General features: G+C 40.7%; 1 protein-coding gene across 1 annotated transcript; it reads right to left on the bottom strand.

Moving 5' to 3' along the window:
* Positions 1–987: 987 nt before the first annotated feature.
* On the bottom strand, positions 988–14,213 carry LOC105388921 (uncharacterized protein C05D11.1). Its single transcript, XM_048631796.1, has 18 exons — positions 13,961–14,213; positions 13,532–13,877; positions 12,574–12,676; positions 12,368–12,490; positions 12,087–12,200; positions 10,919–11,071; positions 10,268–10,537; positions 9,823–9,965; positions 9,332–9,440; positions 8,850–9,020; positions 7,274–7,510; positions 6,915–7,034; positions 6,309–6,604; positions 5,783–5,957; positions 3,215–3,358; positions 2,566–2,723; positions 1,791–1,943; positions 988–1,549 (listed from the first exon to the last, which is right to left on the bottom strand). Exons 1-18 carry the CDS (start codon positions 14,097–14,099, stop codon positions 1,492–1,494), a joined length of 3,012 nt encoding a protein of 1,003 aa, XP_048487753.1. The 5' UTR covers positions 14,100–14,213; the 3' UTR covers positions 988–1,491.
* Between the last annotated feature and the right edge of the window lie 484 nt (positions 14,214–14,697).

The raw sequence follows: 14,697 nt of genomic DNA, 5'->3' as shown, positions 1-14,697 counted from the left end.
AATGTCCAAAGTGCCCTCAACGTTGTTGACTGCAAATATAATCTTGTCTATTCGAGAATTTTCTAATTAAATCGAAAATTGTTAAATTATGTCTCCGCTGCATATTCTATTCACATTTGTGGTGCTTTAAATACATAATGTAGATATGCAGCTACAAGTATCAAGATTCTGCCCGTATACCTGAAACCTATACGCTATTCATAATGTTTGTAAATAGTTATACCTAAGTATGTACTATTATTGCTGTTAGATCTTATTTTAAGGAACCTAACCTCACTAGTTGTTGGTGATGGGGTGGAGAAGGCGGTTAACGAATGGCCTATGAAATAACGTTATTTACATTGTAATCTGCATGGCCAGTCGACTAGTAAAACCTCATTACTAAAATGCATTTCCGAGACCAGTAAGTAACCAGTATTAAAATGTATAAGACGACAAATTATAACGCCCGAAAATAATAACGAATGCTTCAAAGACGGTTATTTAATATGATTGAAAAATAATAATGTTTGTAGATCGTACCTGCATGTGATGTAACTGAATGTTGTATTTTACAAATAATATATTTTGATTCGACGGTGAGTGTTGTGGAAGGTTCATTTGATTAGTTAATTATTGTAAAAGTTGCATTTGAAGCGGTCAAACCAAAAATATTCGTGATTGAAGCTTCTACAGCATTCAGTTTGATTCCTCTCACTGTATCTTTCACACAATTTAACCTGAGGGTTAAGTTCTAGTTATTCGACTGCCGAAACACCATACTAAATTTTGTCAGGCTCTGAGCAAATATGCGTAACAAAAATTCAATTTCTCACATTGATGAATTATCTTTTCATTGGTTTATTTTCGAGAATCTCGCACTAAATACAGCGTTAATTAATTTGTGTGAAAGATTCAGTGAGTGGTCGCATTGTAGAGAAGACGTAGAGTTTACCGGTGAAGGGATGCTCACGACTGCCAAAGCAGAGATTTTTGGGATCCCCCTGGGTACAGAATATGTTGAGTTGGATATAATGTTATTATTCTATGAATGGGTATGAATCTGTTATAGAGGTGTTGCAGAGGTTGTGAGATGATTTATAATGACGTTTACTAATTAAAATCTGACTATGTATTCTAAGTTATATTTTTTGTATAGAAATAGTTATAAGTTGAATGGTAAATAAAAATATTATCATCACATTTATTCGTTTGATTTAAACTTTAACTTGCCCATCATAGAATTTAAAGTTCAGTTATTTTTTTAAACATTGCTGTTAATATTTATTTACAATATTTTTGCATATAGACAAAACAAGTTTTAGCTTAACTTTTAAAATGGATACATAGAATAAGATAAGGAAGGTAAATGGCAGTTACAGAATTGGCACAGCCTGCAATATAAAAGTGTAAAAACAATCATTTCGGTACATAAAAATCTCATGAAGATTTATATACGGGTGTTCGAAGCACATCAATATAAAATTTTATAAACTTACATAAGTACAACACTTATTTGTTAAAATGCGACGCTTCAATTGATTCGTATGCTTCCAGCTTGACATTGATCCTGAAAAGCAGAAAGGGACATTATAATTAAGTAATGGTGTCAGTAAACTTATACAGCTATTCCATTACATCTCATCTTTCTTGATTTATTAGATTTTGCGCCCCGTAGTGTGCTTTAGTTCATAAAAAACACAATGGAGTGACTTAAATTCAATCTACAGGATGTTAAAAAAGGGTGTCACGAATTTCCAAGTTGTCCTGAATTATGGACTACTATACCACTTTAAACCATGTCAACTTACTTGGCAAACGCGGCCTGTATGTCCTTGACCTTGGAGGGGTGGCAGACGACGCCGAGCGTGGCCTGCGCGGGGTCGAACAGGCCGGGCAGCCAGCGCGCCGCCGCCTCGTGCGCCTGAGCAGGGGTCACTGCCGCTAGCGCGCAGACTAGCTCACTGGAAGGAGGATGTCGTGTTTTAGATAACTGTAAATATTACTGGTCATCATGGTAACCAATATTGTTTTTAAAGTATGTAGTTATAAATACTATAGTGCGAAAAGATGGCTTTTAAGTTTCTTACGCCTGTAGGGCGAGTATAAATACCACCCTAGACAAAATCAAAAACTATATTTTTTGCAACACTAGGGCTAGGCACGACAGACGATGGAACTACTCATTAAATTAATCGCTATCATCTTCGTTATACAAAATAAATAAATAATAAATATGTGGGGACATCTCACACACGGCCATCCGACCCCAAGCTAGGCAGAACCTGTGTTATGGGTGTCGGACAGCTGATATATCTACACAAATACATAGATAGATAGATACTAAATATAAATATCAACACCCAAGACCCGAGTACAAATATCTGTCTTTAAACAAATATCTGCCCCAGCCGGGAATCGAACCCGGGACCATCGGCTCAGTAGTCAGGTCACTAACCACTACGCCAGTCGGTCGTCAAGGTCGTCAAGGACTAATTTAATTGAACTCTTGTATAGCTAGTTCCAAAAATGGCATACCAAGCAACAAGCTAACCAATTCAGCAACACCCTGTACATAGAACATACCTCTTGTAAGTAGGTTCGACCCTGTACAGGTAGTTGAGCAGCGACTGCGAGACCACGTCGGCCGGGCACTTCTCCTGTTCCACCACTTCGAAGATGGCCGTGCTCTTGGCGGAAGCGAAGAGGTCTTCGTCGAACACGGGGGCGGCTAGGTAGTCTTGCTGTTGGGGAAATTTAGATATTTATAACATGTTAAGTTGAGTAATTTGTGGGAGATCGTCCAAATGGTTACGTAGACAAAAAATGAAACGATCCAGAGCGGTAGACAAACTTGTATTAATGCGTCTGAACGTAGTAGATTATTAACCGCTCTCTTAGCGCTCCTTGTGGGATGTCTATGTATAGAAGTTAAATATCGTTAGACCATGATGATAAACAGCTTTTCTAAAATGTGTACTCATTGGTCTTCATTCCTAGATTTTCAATATGTTTTTGGAAATCAATAAATTCGGTGCAATCATATCAATATCTTGTAGGCCGCAATCTCCCAGTTAAAAGGGCGATTATCATTATCATCAGCTCGTAATCATCCACTGTTGGACATAGGCCACTCCCATTCAGCCACTTCCGGTCACCTACCTTAGGTCGTCGGAGGCCGTCCCACGATATGCTTGTCTATAGGCAGTTACAAAAGCGTCTAAACTAAACTCACAATAATCTGCTTCGCCTTGCTATAAGCTGCCACCACATTAGTAGCGCGGTACAGTGAGAACACGATCCGCTCCTCATTGGCGGCCGTGCGCACTCCGCAGCCGTAGGTCAGGCCCGGCCCGCGGATCATGCGCCACATCGGACCCTGCGGAGGATAAGGAATGTGATATAGTGGGTGTAGTAAGCGATAGGAGAGTTAAGGTCACCGTACAAACATATACGCGTAACGTAAAGGGATCGCCTCTTTTTCTTCTGTCAACCAGGCGTTCGCGAGCGCGCGTTCTACTTTACGTTACGCTTATAAGTGCGGAGACCCTTACGCAGGGGGTAATTCTAAACAACTTTTGCTGTACGACATTAGAAAATTCGATAAATAAACACGTAAAGTTGTTTGTGTCGTGAAACCCGACTTAGACCTTATGATTATCTATAAGCTGCTGCATGTGGTCAAATGTGGTCATGTGGGCAAAATATGGTCAAATATGTGAATAATGATATGGAATATACTACCCTATAGATTTAAATTGTGCCTATATAGAGTATATAGGTACTATTATGTTCAAGTATATTTTCCATTAATTACATTATTTTAATTTTATGAAGATAACACTTTCAGATATTAAATTAACGTGACGCCCTCACTTAGGTAATTAATCGAAGCTTACTTAGTACTTAACTTACTAATTTTAGTACTCATTTAATAGCTCTGAGTAAACTATTACGTGACACGGCATAGCAGTACACAAATACATCAATCTGCGATCAACGACCGAATATGATGGAGCAAGGTGACACCGCCTAATGTCGATCATTCACCCGCAGGTAGCATTACTAGTGTGTCACATACACAAACAACATGACATGGGTAATATTGGATATTATAATACTGTGTATTGTATCGACATATTCGGCACACGCAACAATAAATTGGCTGATAACACGTGACGGTTTATGTTATATCATGAATTCTGAATTGGCATTTAGTTTTATAGCGCAGACTCATCGATGAATGACGATGAACATAACAAGCTTGGGGTCGCCTTAAAAGTTCTCTCACACCTGAACCCGAATAAAAAAGCCTATGTCACTGGTTTTACAGTTCCCCAAAATTGATAATGCGCATAGTAATCTTCGTCATTGTTCGGCAACGGTCGTATTCCCGAGCGTTAGAAAACTATATGTATTTAGAGTGGTTAAGTGCATTTTCTTCCTGCAATTTTAGTAGAATTATGTATTTGGTGCTAAAAGAGATATTGATTTATCAGTAACGAAATTTGATTCGATAATTCATAATATTGTCATAATATTTAAATTTACTTGGAAAATGATACAGTACTTTTCAAGTGTCTTACTGAAGCTGATGAAAGAAGGTTTGAATAACACAAGGTTTATATTATAAGAAGAAATGGATTTCAAACACAGGTTTACATTAAAAAATTAAAATCTCAGTTCAAAAGTATTTACAGCACTGATCATTTCACATTAGGTAATATTACAATTCCAAACTTGGTCTTTTGGGTGTGGCTTTATTTACAAAGTGAAGTCTATCAATGAAACATATATTTTATTCTTTAATTTGTTTCATAATAAGGCGTTATCAACAATATTTTTAGTAAAGTTCAAATTAAATGCCCATTTGAAAACAAAATCAAGAACGATGTGTAATAACAGCTCTATACATATAATTCTACAGAACTGACTGACAAGAGAACTGAAGGACCTTTGACTGATTGGTGACAGCCGCTGACAGCCCGAATTGCTTTCGATTATGTACACATGATATTGACTCCTATTTCTTTCAATCAAGGTGCAAAATCCAAGTGCATTGATTAAGGCTCTTACGATTCAATGATTCGGGTGTTTCCGGGAATACGACAGTTTGCGAAGATTTGCATGCGCATTATTAATATGGGAGAACTGTACATTATATTACGTTTTTATATGTTTTAACATTGAAATTGATGAAATTCAGCGACAAGCCTATATGTTTTTTTTACAGAATCGCCTAGCTGATAAATAGATGAACGACGATAAATCACAGTTATCGTCTAAAATAAAATACTACTGTCCTACAATATTGCCGCGTTTCTTTAGTCACCACCTGTAGCTTAAGCAACACCACTATTGTCATGTCACCTCGAGCTGCGTGAAGTAGTGCAGCGCGAGCAGCAGCGCGGCTTCGGCGGCGGGCGGCTGGCGGCGCGGCCCGGCGCTCAGCTGCACCAGGAAGTTGCTCCCCACGCCGCCGCCGACACCGCGAGTTAGAGACAAGTCATAGTAGAGATAGCTCATTCAATGCTGGATATCGCTCATTCATGAAGAAGATTCTAGATAGCGCGGCTGTATTAAATGCGCTTTTATCGTGCGTTTCTATTGGAATCCTGTAATATTTCCGCGTTTCCAGTAGAATTACTTCATTCAACGCTCTATAACGTTCATTCATTCATTGATGACGCAGAACCGCCGTATTAACTAACTAAAATACTGCGCTTCTAATGGATTCTCATAATTCCGCCTTGTTTCTCCCTAAAGCCACACTAGTACCGTGGTCCCGGCTACTGGCGCTCACCTCGAGCTGCGTGAAGTAGTGCAGCGCGAGCAGCAGCGCGGCCTCGGCGGCGGGCGGCTGGCGGCGCGGCCCGGCGCTCAGCTGCACCAGGAAGTTGCTCTCCACGCCGCCACAGCCGGCCACGAAGCCGCCGCTGTTGGAGGTCATTAGGGAGGAATCCCAGTAGAGCTTGGGCCTGGAATGTAGGAGAAACGTGTGGTGTTTTAGCATGCTGTGTAACTAAATTTCTGTGCTTACTTTTAGCCAGCATTTTCGGGCCTGAGTGATTGGGCGTATTGTGTATTCTAGAACTCTGTTTTAGATGTAGTACATATTTTAATTTCCTACACAGTTTGAAGAGTAGGTTTTATGTTGATAGGGAACGCGTATCATGATGATCAGTGTTATTCATATAGTCAGACATACCCAATCATAACTACCTATCATATCTACAAAATGTAATAAGTACTTACCTACCTATACCTATACATGATTTAATTAACAATACTTGCGAAACAAATGCCAGACAAGAAAACAAATAACTTACGGCTGCGGAGTGATCTCATTCTCCCTGGCAAACTTCTTCCACGGCTCAACCGACAGCGTATACCGCGTGAAATCCGTCGCAATATGCAGCCACACATTCTCAGTAATACTCTTGAAGGTCTCCCGAGCGTCTTTCAACACAGTTTCTGCAGAATCGCCCCCCGCGTTCAGAGCTTCCACTAGTTCTTTGAGGAACTTCTGCTGCCTTAGTACCGTGGACCAGTGGTTGTTGCTTGTTTTGTTGTATAGGGCGTCCCGGACGGTGTCGTACGCCATTTTGTTGCCGTCTCTTCTTACCTGGTGAAGGAGATGACGTTATTCATAAATAATGATACAGATATGCGTCAGAAAATATGAGGTTACAGCAGCGACGTAACATCGAGATTCCATAGAAATTTTAACATTGTTGCGTGTTGTCCGCTGTCAATTTTCAGTTTTAGATAGCGAATATGCAAATGATTGCTGAATTCGGAAACTCAAATACTAAAGCCCAATTTTGAGACAACACGATCCTCGGGAGAACCCTACGTCGAGCAGTGGGCAATTTATTAAATAACGATAAATAAGAGTTTAGTTAAAATTTATTCCGCAAGTGATAAATACTAACTTGTGCCGCTTCATTGATGAGTCTCTGTGCGAAGACCAGCAGCCTCTCCTTGGTGATCTCGGCCTGGTACAGCACTTCGTATAACAGGTTCACTACCGCCTCGTAGTCTTGTGGCTCGCACTGAAAATGTAGTTATACTTAAACCTAGGTCACTTATACTAAACTATTGTATTCATAATGTACCGTTTGTGATTTGTTAATATGGTCTACTACTAATTTGTATCATAATATTTAGAAATATTAGAATTCACTTGATAATTCATACTTTTAACAATTTTTTGTACGAATTTGACATAATGTGAATTATATTCTAAATGCATTGTAAACAAATATAACAAAAACAACCTCACTCCACTCACCCTTGTCTCAATATGCACGAAATGCCCAAACTGTCCCACAGTGAAGTTCCCGCTTCTGACGAACCCTATATCATTAGAAAAGCTGACAGTCAGCTGTTCCGTGGTCGAGATGACCTCTTCATGCGGTATGAGTTTGTCCCCGCGACGCACGGGGCACTCGGCCAGCCCGTTCAGATGGAGGTTCAGCCATTTGCGGGTCTTCTCGTCGGCGTCTGTCGTGTCCAGGATTAGGCTGATCTGTGGGGTGGAGTGTGGTTTAGTGGGAGTTGTTGATATTGGTGTTATAGGACGGAAATATTAATTTTTATAAATAATAATAAATTATTGATGTTTATAATATATAGTTGACGGCGAGGGGGCGGATTCGTTCGAGGACAATGACAACTTTACCAACAACTTAAAATGTGATTGTATCGAAATGAAAGCCCGTTTCTAGGGGCGCAACCGGTATGCATCCGCATTGTTTTTCCGGTAGAGGTATTGTATCATGACATCCCCGATTCCAGGTATCATGACAACTAGTATCATGACGGTATCAGTATCATGACATCCTTAGCAACCAGGTCTCATGACATCAACAACTAGTATCATGACGGTTTCAGTATCATGACATCCGTAGAAACCTGCTGCGGTATTTATATCATCTAAGCGTTACCGAAATGATATTGAATTCGCAATACATTGTTGATGCTAGTGAACTAGTTTCTTCAGTCATTCTCACGTTTGATCAAAGATGTACTACAAATTCACTATCGTTTTGATAAAGCTGACTTGGCATGCAGGTATCATGATCAGCGCCCCTGTCGGTTACGTTAGAAACTACTAAAGCGCGTACAAATTCGAGTGCCTTGGGTATCGAATTACTATTGACTTAATTCGAAAATACTCGTGATCGCTATGCAGCTTGCCACACCCGGAGACCGGAATGGAAGCCAAAGTGCTTATTACTAGCTGTAAATGACCAATGGTCCACCAACCCGCACTAGGCCAGCGTGGTGGACTAGGCTTAAAACGCTTCCTTCATCGGAAGGTGATATGTGACCCAGCAGTGGGCTAGTAATGGGCTGTGATGATGATGATGATGATACTATAACTACGTACATAAACAAAGTGCGTGGTGTGCGAGTGCGCGCGCGTGTAGAGCGGCAGCTCCTGCAGCGGCAGGCGCGGGCAGGCGCCGCCGTCGGAGCTCCACGTGGAGATGCTGTGTGTTTTCAGCTTGTCACACCCGGGGACCGGCACGGAGGCTAGCGTCCCGATTATTATACTATGTGAAATATAGCAAGACGTTTGATTGACAGATGCTTATGCCTGGTAAATAGCAAATAGCCGCGTATCTGGGTTTGCTAGAACGCGATCCAATGCTCGGTTTGTATAACAGTGAGGTGAGGACCATACAAACCGAGCAATAGATCGCGTTTTAGCAAACCCGAGGCATGCCCCACCGAGGCGTGCGACAGGTGGATACGCGGCTAATGACATATAATGTACCTATGGATTTGACAGCTGACATAGGGCTCATGCTTGCTATATTTTACAAAGTGCAGCTGTTAAATACGCTAATATAACTACATACATAAACAAAGTGCGTGGTGAGCGAGTGTGCCCGCGTGTAGAGCGGCAGCTCCTGCAGCGGCAGGCGCGGGCAGGCGCCGCCGTCGGAGCTCCACGTAGAAATGCTGTGTGTCTTCAGATTGTCGCATCCGGGGACGGGGACAGAGGCTAGGGTGCCAGCCGGCGGCGGACGCTGGAAGGAAAAGAGAGAAGGGTTAGTTATTGAAGGCGTTTTGAAGTTAGAAATTCAACATAAAGAACAAAGAGAAAATATTTGTGCAAAAAACAGATAAAAACGTATACTATAAATAACATTTTTATCATAGCACACAATTTTTGGGTGATAGAGATCATTCTGAGCAATTTTTATACTTTGCTTGAATGTGATTTCAACGTGATTACAACACCCTATTTCTATTGCTGTGCCGGCCACCATTTTCAGACTGTAACTATACCTCTGCATACAATCAAATTCCAACATTACCTTGTACTCCATGGCATTACCTCATTGTACTCCATGGCTTCATTGAGCTCCTTGGCCCTGGCCGCCAGCCCGGGCTCGCCCAGCGCCGCTCTCTGCGCTTCTATCCTCTTCTTCTCGTCGGCTGCCATTCTAGAAGATACAACACCATGTTGCAATAGTGTCCTTGATGATGTACCTATCTAATTTTGCGTGATTTATGAGGTACCTACCTAATTGTGACCTAAATAATTTATTTGTTTGGTAGGGGGTTTGTTTGCTTTCTCTTTTTATTCTGAAAGTTCACATAATAGCAACACGGCATAATTTTGTGGATGTGGTGATATCATAAGGTGTATCTTAAGGTGTATATGAACTAGGTAAAGATCGGCGATCGTGGCGTTTCACTTCAGCCTTTTTCTTACGGAGATTGGAAATATGTAAGTTTTTGGACAAAGGGCGAAATGGGTGAAAACTATATCAATATAGGTCGGTGTATTAGTGTAAAGGCTATGATATATTTATGTTAACTCACTGCGTCTGCATCTCAATGCTCGGCGCGCCGATGATGGTGACGTGTTCGTCAGTGAAGTACTTCTGCAGCAGCCCCAGCCAGTACTCCGGACCCTCGGTCAGCAGGTCTTGCAGGATCACTTGAGGGTTCATGCGCGATATGAACTGGAATTTTATGTACAGGGTTGTTTTGTCATATTGATCAATCAGTTAGGAGGAATGTTGCAAAACATGAGCTAATTTAGATAAAGTTAATATAGAAATTAATTTGGGTTGCATGAAACCTCCTAGAGTGACCAAACAATTTTGCCATTTGCGACTGGCTCACCCCGGGCACGAAGCCTAGTATTAGCCACTGACACGCTTAGAAGAAGAAAATAATTGGGTAACGAATGAAAGGTGTTCTCTTTCCAGCGGTGCCTGCAAAGCAGCAGGAATACAAAGGCAAAAACATGCACTCAACTCACATCATTCTCATCTTGCGAGTAAAGTGCGTCTCCTATACATCTGAACGCCACCGCATGATGAGGATCAGACTCGAGACTCGCCACACTCTCTCTCAGCTGCTTGCGAAGCAGTATCTTCATTCTCGCCATGTCTATCGGCTCTTCGCCAGAACGGACGATGCTTAGAGCCTTCAAAGCTTCCGTCTTGGCCGCTTCTAGTTTCTCTATGGGCACGTTGTCCAGTTCTATCTTGATCAGAGGCGCCACGTTTTCGGTGATGTTGTAGGATACCTGTGTGGAGTGAAAATAAATCATGAGTTATGATGAGCGATATGATGCATGTTTGCACTGAATGTGGCATTTTGTACATATAATGACGTTTACAGCAATATCGTTCATTCCATCGGTATCGTTAGTTAGTTAATTCGTACGAGCGCAGAAGATAATTTTTAGATCCTCTTGAAGGTGCAGCTCATCCGCGCAGGTGGAATGAATCGAGACCGGGCGACCCTATACGACGGCGTTATGTCACTTGGCCGCTATTCCTGTACGCAAGAACGCTTTCCAAGGCCTCTCTCATCATTCTTTCATAATAAAACATGGCATGCAGATGACGGCCATTTTTGTGGGGCTACATGATTTCTATTAACTAGGTACAGTTGTTGTACTCACGTCGCCGGCGAGCGCGTCGTCGGTCTCGACGAGCGTCCTCTGCAGCGGCGCGGCGGCGGTGTCGCACAGGTAGCGCAGCGACACCGCGCACGCCGTCAGCTCGCGCAGCGCGCCCGGCTGCTTCAGCTCCGGGCCGCGCCAGCCGAACAGGATCTGGGGATATACAAATATACATGTAAGTATAGCTTCATTACTAAAACACATGTTTCAAGTAGGTTGCAGTTCTTTTTACACTCCTTACCATACTGCTTTATCATGGAGGTAATTTAAATAGTAAATGGGAGGAACAGAGACCTTTGGGATAGTAGGTAAACATAGAGGACATAGAGTAAACATAGAGGAGGCTTTATTGTTTAGTGGCGGTGAGTGCCGAAACTAAGATTGCATCAACTATCCACGAGCTTTTGAACCTTGGGGTTAGTCCTATGTCCAGCAGTATGGACTGTGATAGGGATTTGTTTTTACAAACTACGTACACTCAGTGAAAATACTTCAAAAATTAACACAAGTTTCAATGAAGAAGAGGGAGCTGAAAGTATTTACTAAAAACCGGCCAAGTGCGAGTCGGGCTCGCGCACAAAGGGTTCCGTAGCAGCAAATATAATAAACTTATTATGTCAATTTATACAGCAAAATTACAGTTAAATCAACCTATCTCAAAAACTATAAGAGATACTTTGATCAAACCAAAAATCGTTGAAAGAGTTAATTAGCATGCATCACCTCTATTTTTTTTAGAATTTTATACCCCGTAGTTATAAAAATAGAGGGGGGGGACATACTTTTTACGACTTTGAGAGCTGATATCTCAAAAACCGTTCACTTTAAGAAAAATGTTTTTTAGAAAACTTTATATCATTTTAAAAGACCTTTCCATTGATACCCCACACGGGTATGTACATCGAAATGGGGGGCCCCACCCCCAATTATATTTATATTATATCCATATTTTTGTAGCGGTTCATACAACACATATTCCCATCAAATTTCATCACTGTAGTACTTATAGTTTCCGAGTAAATCGGCTGTGACAGACGGACAGACGGACATGACGAAACTATAAGGGTTCCGTTTTTGCCATTTTGGCTACGGAACCCTAAAAAGTGCATTGACATAGGCAGGCAGCCAAATTTACATGTAGTTATTTTAAATAAACATTGCAACAAACCTGTCCGCAGTCCTCAGTATCAGCCGGCCATTGAACCTTCTCCTCTACATATTTTGGTGGTCCTGGGATGGTCTGCCACGGCTTCTCCCAGGGCTCTGGGACTTCTTTGCTTCTCTGAAATCATTATAAAAGGATCACAATTGGTAATGTGTTTATAGCCTAAGCATATTTGATAGATAATAAACATTTATCACAAATTCATTAAATCATTGTGGTCTGTTAGTATTAATCACATCATTTATAGAATTAATTTTAATATTATAATTAAATTGTTTACAAACCTTCTCAATGATATCATCTTCCACAACGGATAATGCTTTGAACACATCTTCTGCTTTTATAAGGCCAGTAAGTATAATGGTGAGATTTTCTGGTCTGTAGAATTTCTTGTGGTAGTTTCGAACCTTTAAGAAAAAACATTAGTGTTAATTATACACAAATATAAAAAGGTAAGGTAATTTAAGAAAAAAAAAATTTATGTAGGTACCTTAGTATTTGTGGTTGATTTCCTCAAGTTTTCCATAATTCCTCCAGTTTCTGCCGAGTACCCACTATTGGGATACATGGCTCTCAATAGCTGCAATTCACATCTGAAAATATAAAAAATAAGATACATAAGTATGTATTCCTAGAGACTAACCCCCTTATTCATAGAGAAGTTACAAAACGTTTTAACTAATAAACTGTTTTGTCCCTCTCCAACAAAGAACAATTTGTTCTTTGACAGAGAGGGACAAAACAGTTTATTAGTTAAAACGTATTGTAACTTTTCTATGAATAAGGGGGTAATATTCCAAGCGACTTTTGTTAGTGTATGTGTAAAATTACATGATTCTTATCATGTAATTTTACACAAAAAAAACCGGCCAAGTGCGAGTCGGGCTCGCGCACAAAGGGTTCCGTAGCAGCAATTAAATCAACCTATCTCAAAAACTATAAGAGATACTTTGATCAAACCAAAAATCGTTGAAAGAGTTAATTAGCATGCATCACCTCTATTTTTTTTAGAATTTTATACCCCGTAGTTATAAAAATAGAGGGGGGGGGGACATACTTTTTACGACTTTGAGAGCTGATATCTCAAAAACCGTTCACTTTAAGAAAAATGTTTTTTAGAAAACTTTATATCATTTTAAAAGACCTTTCCATTGAAACCCCACACGGGTATGTACATCGAAAAAAAAAATTTCATCCCTCAGTTACATGTATGGGGGGCCCCACCCCCAATTCTTTTTTTTACTATTTAGTGTCATATTTTTGTAGCGGTTCATACAACACATATTCCCATCAAATTTCATCACTGTAGTACTTATAGTTTCCGAGTAAATCGGCTGTGACAGACGGACAGACGGACAGACGGACATGACGAAACTATAAGGGTTCCGTTTTTGCCATTTTGGCTACGGAACCCTAAAAACCTACAAGATGATTAAACTGAAACTAACCTGCTATCAGCGCTATTCTCCCGGCCCTGCATTTCACAGTACACTACACCAGCATCTTGGCCTTCCCCGTCTATATGGTGCACTTCAGTTATAAACCCTTCATTAGTGAGGGTAGGATTCAAAATATGGTCGAGGTACACCGGGAGTAGTGTGAGCATCCCCTCGTCCCCCGCAGTGTGGATGGTGTAGCAAGTGTGGTCCGTGTCGGTCCACGCGTTGGTCCCGTGGGCCATGCACCGGTTGGCCAACAAATCCAGGATTCCCTTGTAGGGGTAGCGCTGGGAGCCCAGGAAAATGAGATGCTCCAACGTGTGGGGTAGACCGTCGTCATCGTGTGCTTCCGTGGCTTAAAAATAACATTTTTTTTTATTAACTGAGTTCTCAAAGCTGCTAAAGTATGATTAGGTTCGATTGAAATTTTGTACTCACCTAAACAGAAAAATCCGTTCACAACCGGACCTTCAACACCAGCGATGATCACAGTGATTCCTGTTTTTTCAGACACGTACTTGTTTATTGGGATAACATCATTGGCTTTAGTAGATAGAATAAGCTTAAAATGAGACATTTTATAATAATCTAGACCCTTTGTAACTATAATAAAATAAAATTCCAGAAAATCTGAATTTATTGGAAACTTCACAAATCAGCCGGCCGGTAGACAGTGTTGCCAGTAATGAAAAATTAAATGTATAGTTAATGTAGGTACTCTGTGATCAAACGGATGAAAAAAATTTAACCCAACAATCATAATGCCGATGAGTTAACCAAGCATCATTATTGGTCCTTGGGCCCGCATCCGCAAGAAACCTGTGCAAGAAACATCATAGCCTCAGCCAAGGAACATAAAGAGAAGGCCTCAGCTCATACACGAGCTCAGGTGCAGGACTCAGGCAGTAGGCCTTATGGGTTCATTACACGCATCTTATTGCACTTATTATGAGATCTATTAAATTTAGTTTTTGAAGTTTCATGTTATTATTTTGTGTTGATATTTACAATAATAAAAAACATACCTAATTTATATTTATTAACAATGGTCACACCAGTTAAAAAGCGCACAGGAAGCCGGAAATCGGTCATGGCGGGAATCCTTTGACTTTTCCACGACTTTTCTTTTTCTTGAGAGTTAATATTTTTGTTATTTTTATTTCAACGTAAACATA

Source organism: Plutella xylostella, chromosome 4 (assembly GCF_932276165.1).
Source record: "Plutella xylostella chromosome 4, ilPluXylo3.1, whole genome shotgun sequence".
Taxonomy (NCBI): Eukaryota; Metazoa; Arthropoda; class Insecta; order Lepidoptera; family Plutellidae; genus Plutella; species Plutella xylostella.
The sequence above is the reverse complement of the archived record's forward strand: the minus strand, read 5'-3'. Positions and strand labels throughout refer to the sequence as shown.

Bases quoted from the DNA above. Each gene is read 5' to 3' on its own strand.
- LOC105388921 (XM_048631796.1), bottom strand. From the start codon at position 14,099: ATGTCTCATTTTAAGCTTATTCTATCTACTAAAGCCAATGATGTTATC. The intron at 12,677-13,531 runs GTTAGTTTCAGT...TTATATTTTCAG, and splicing joins GAGAATAGCGCTGATAGCAG to ATGTGAATTGCAGCTATTGA. The intron at 10,538-10,918 runs GTGAGTACAACA...CACTCCACACAG, and splicing joins ACGACGCGCTCGCCGGCGAC to GTATCCTACAACATCACCGA.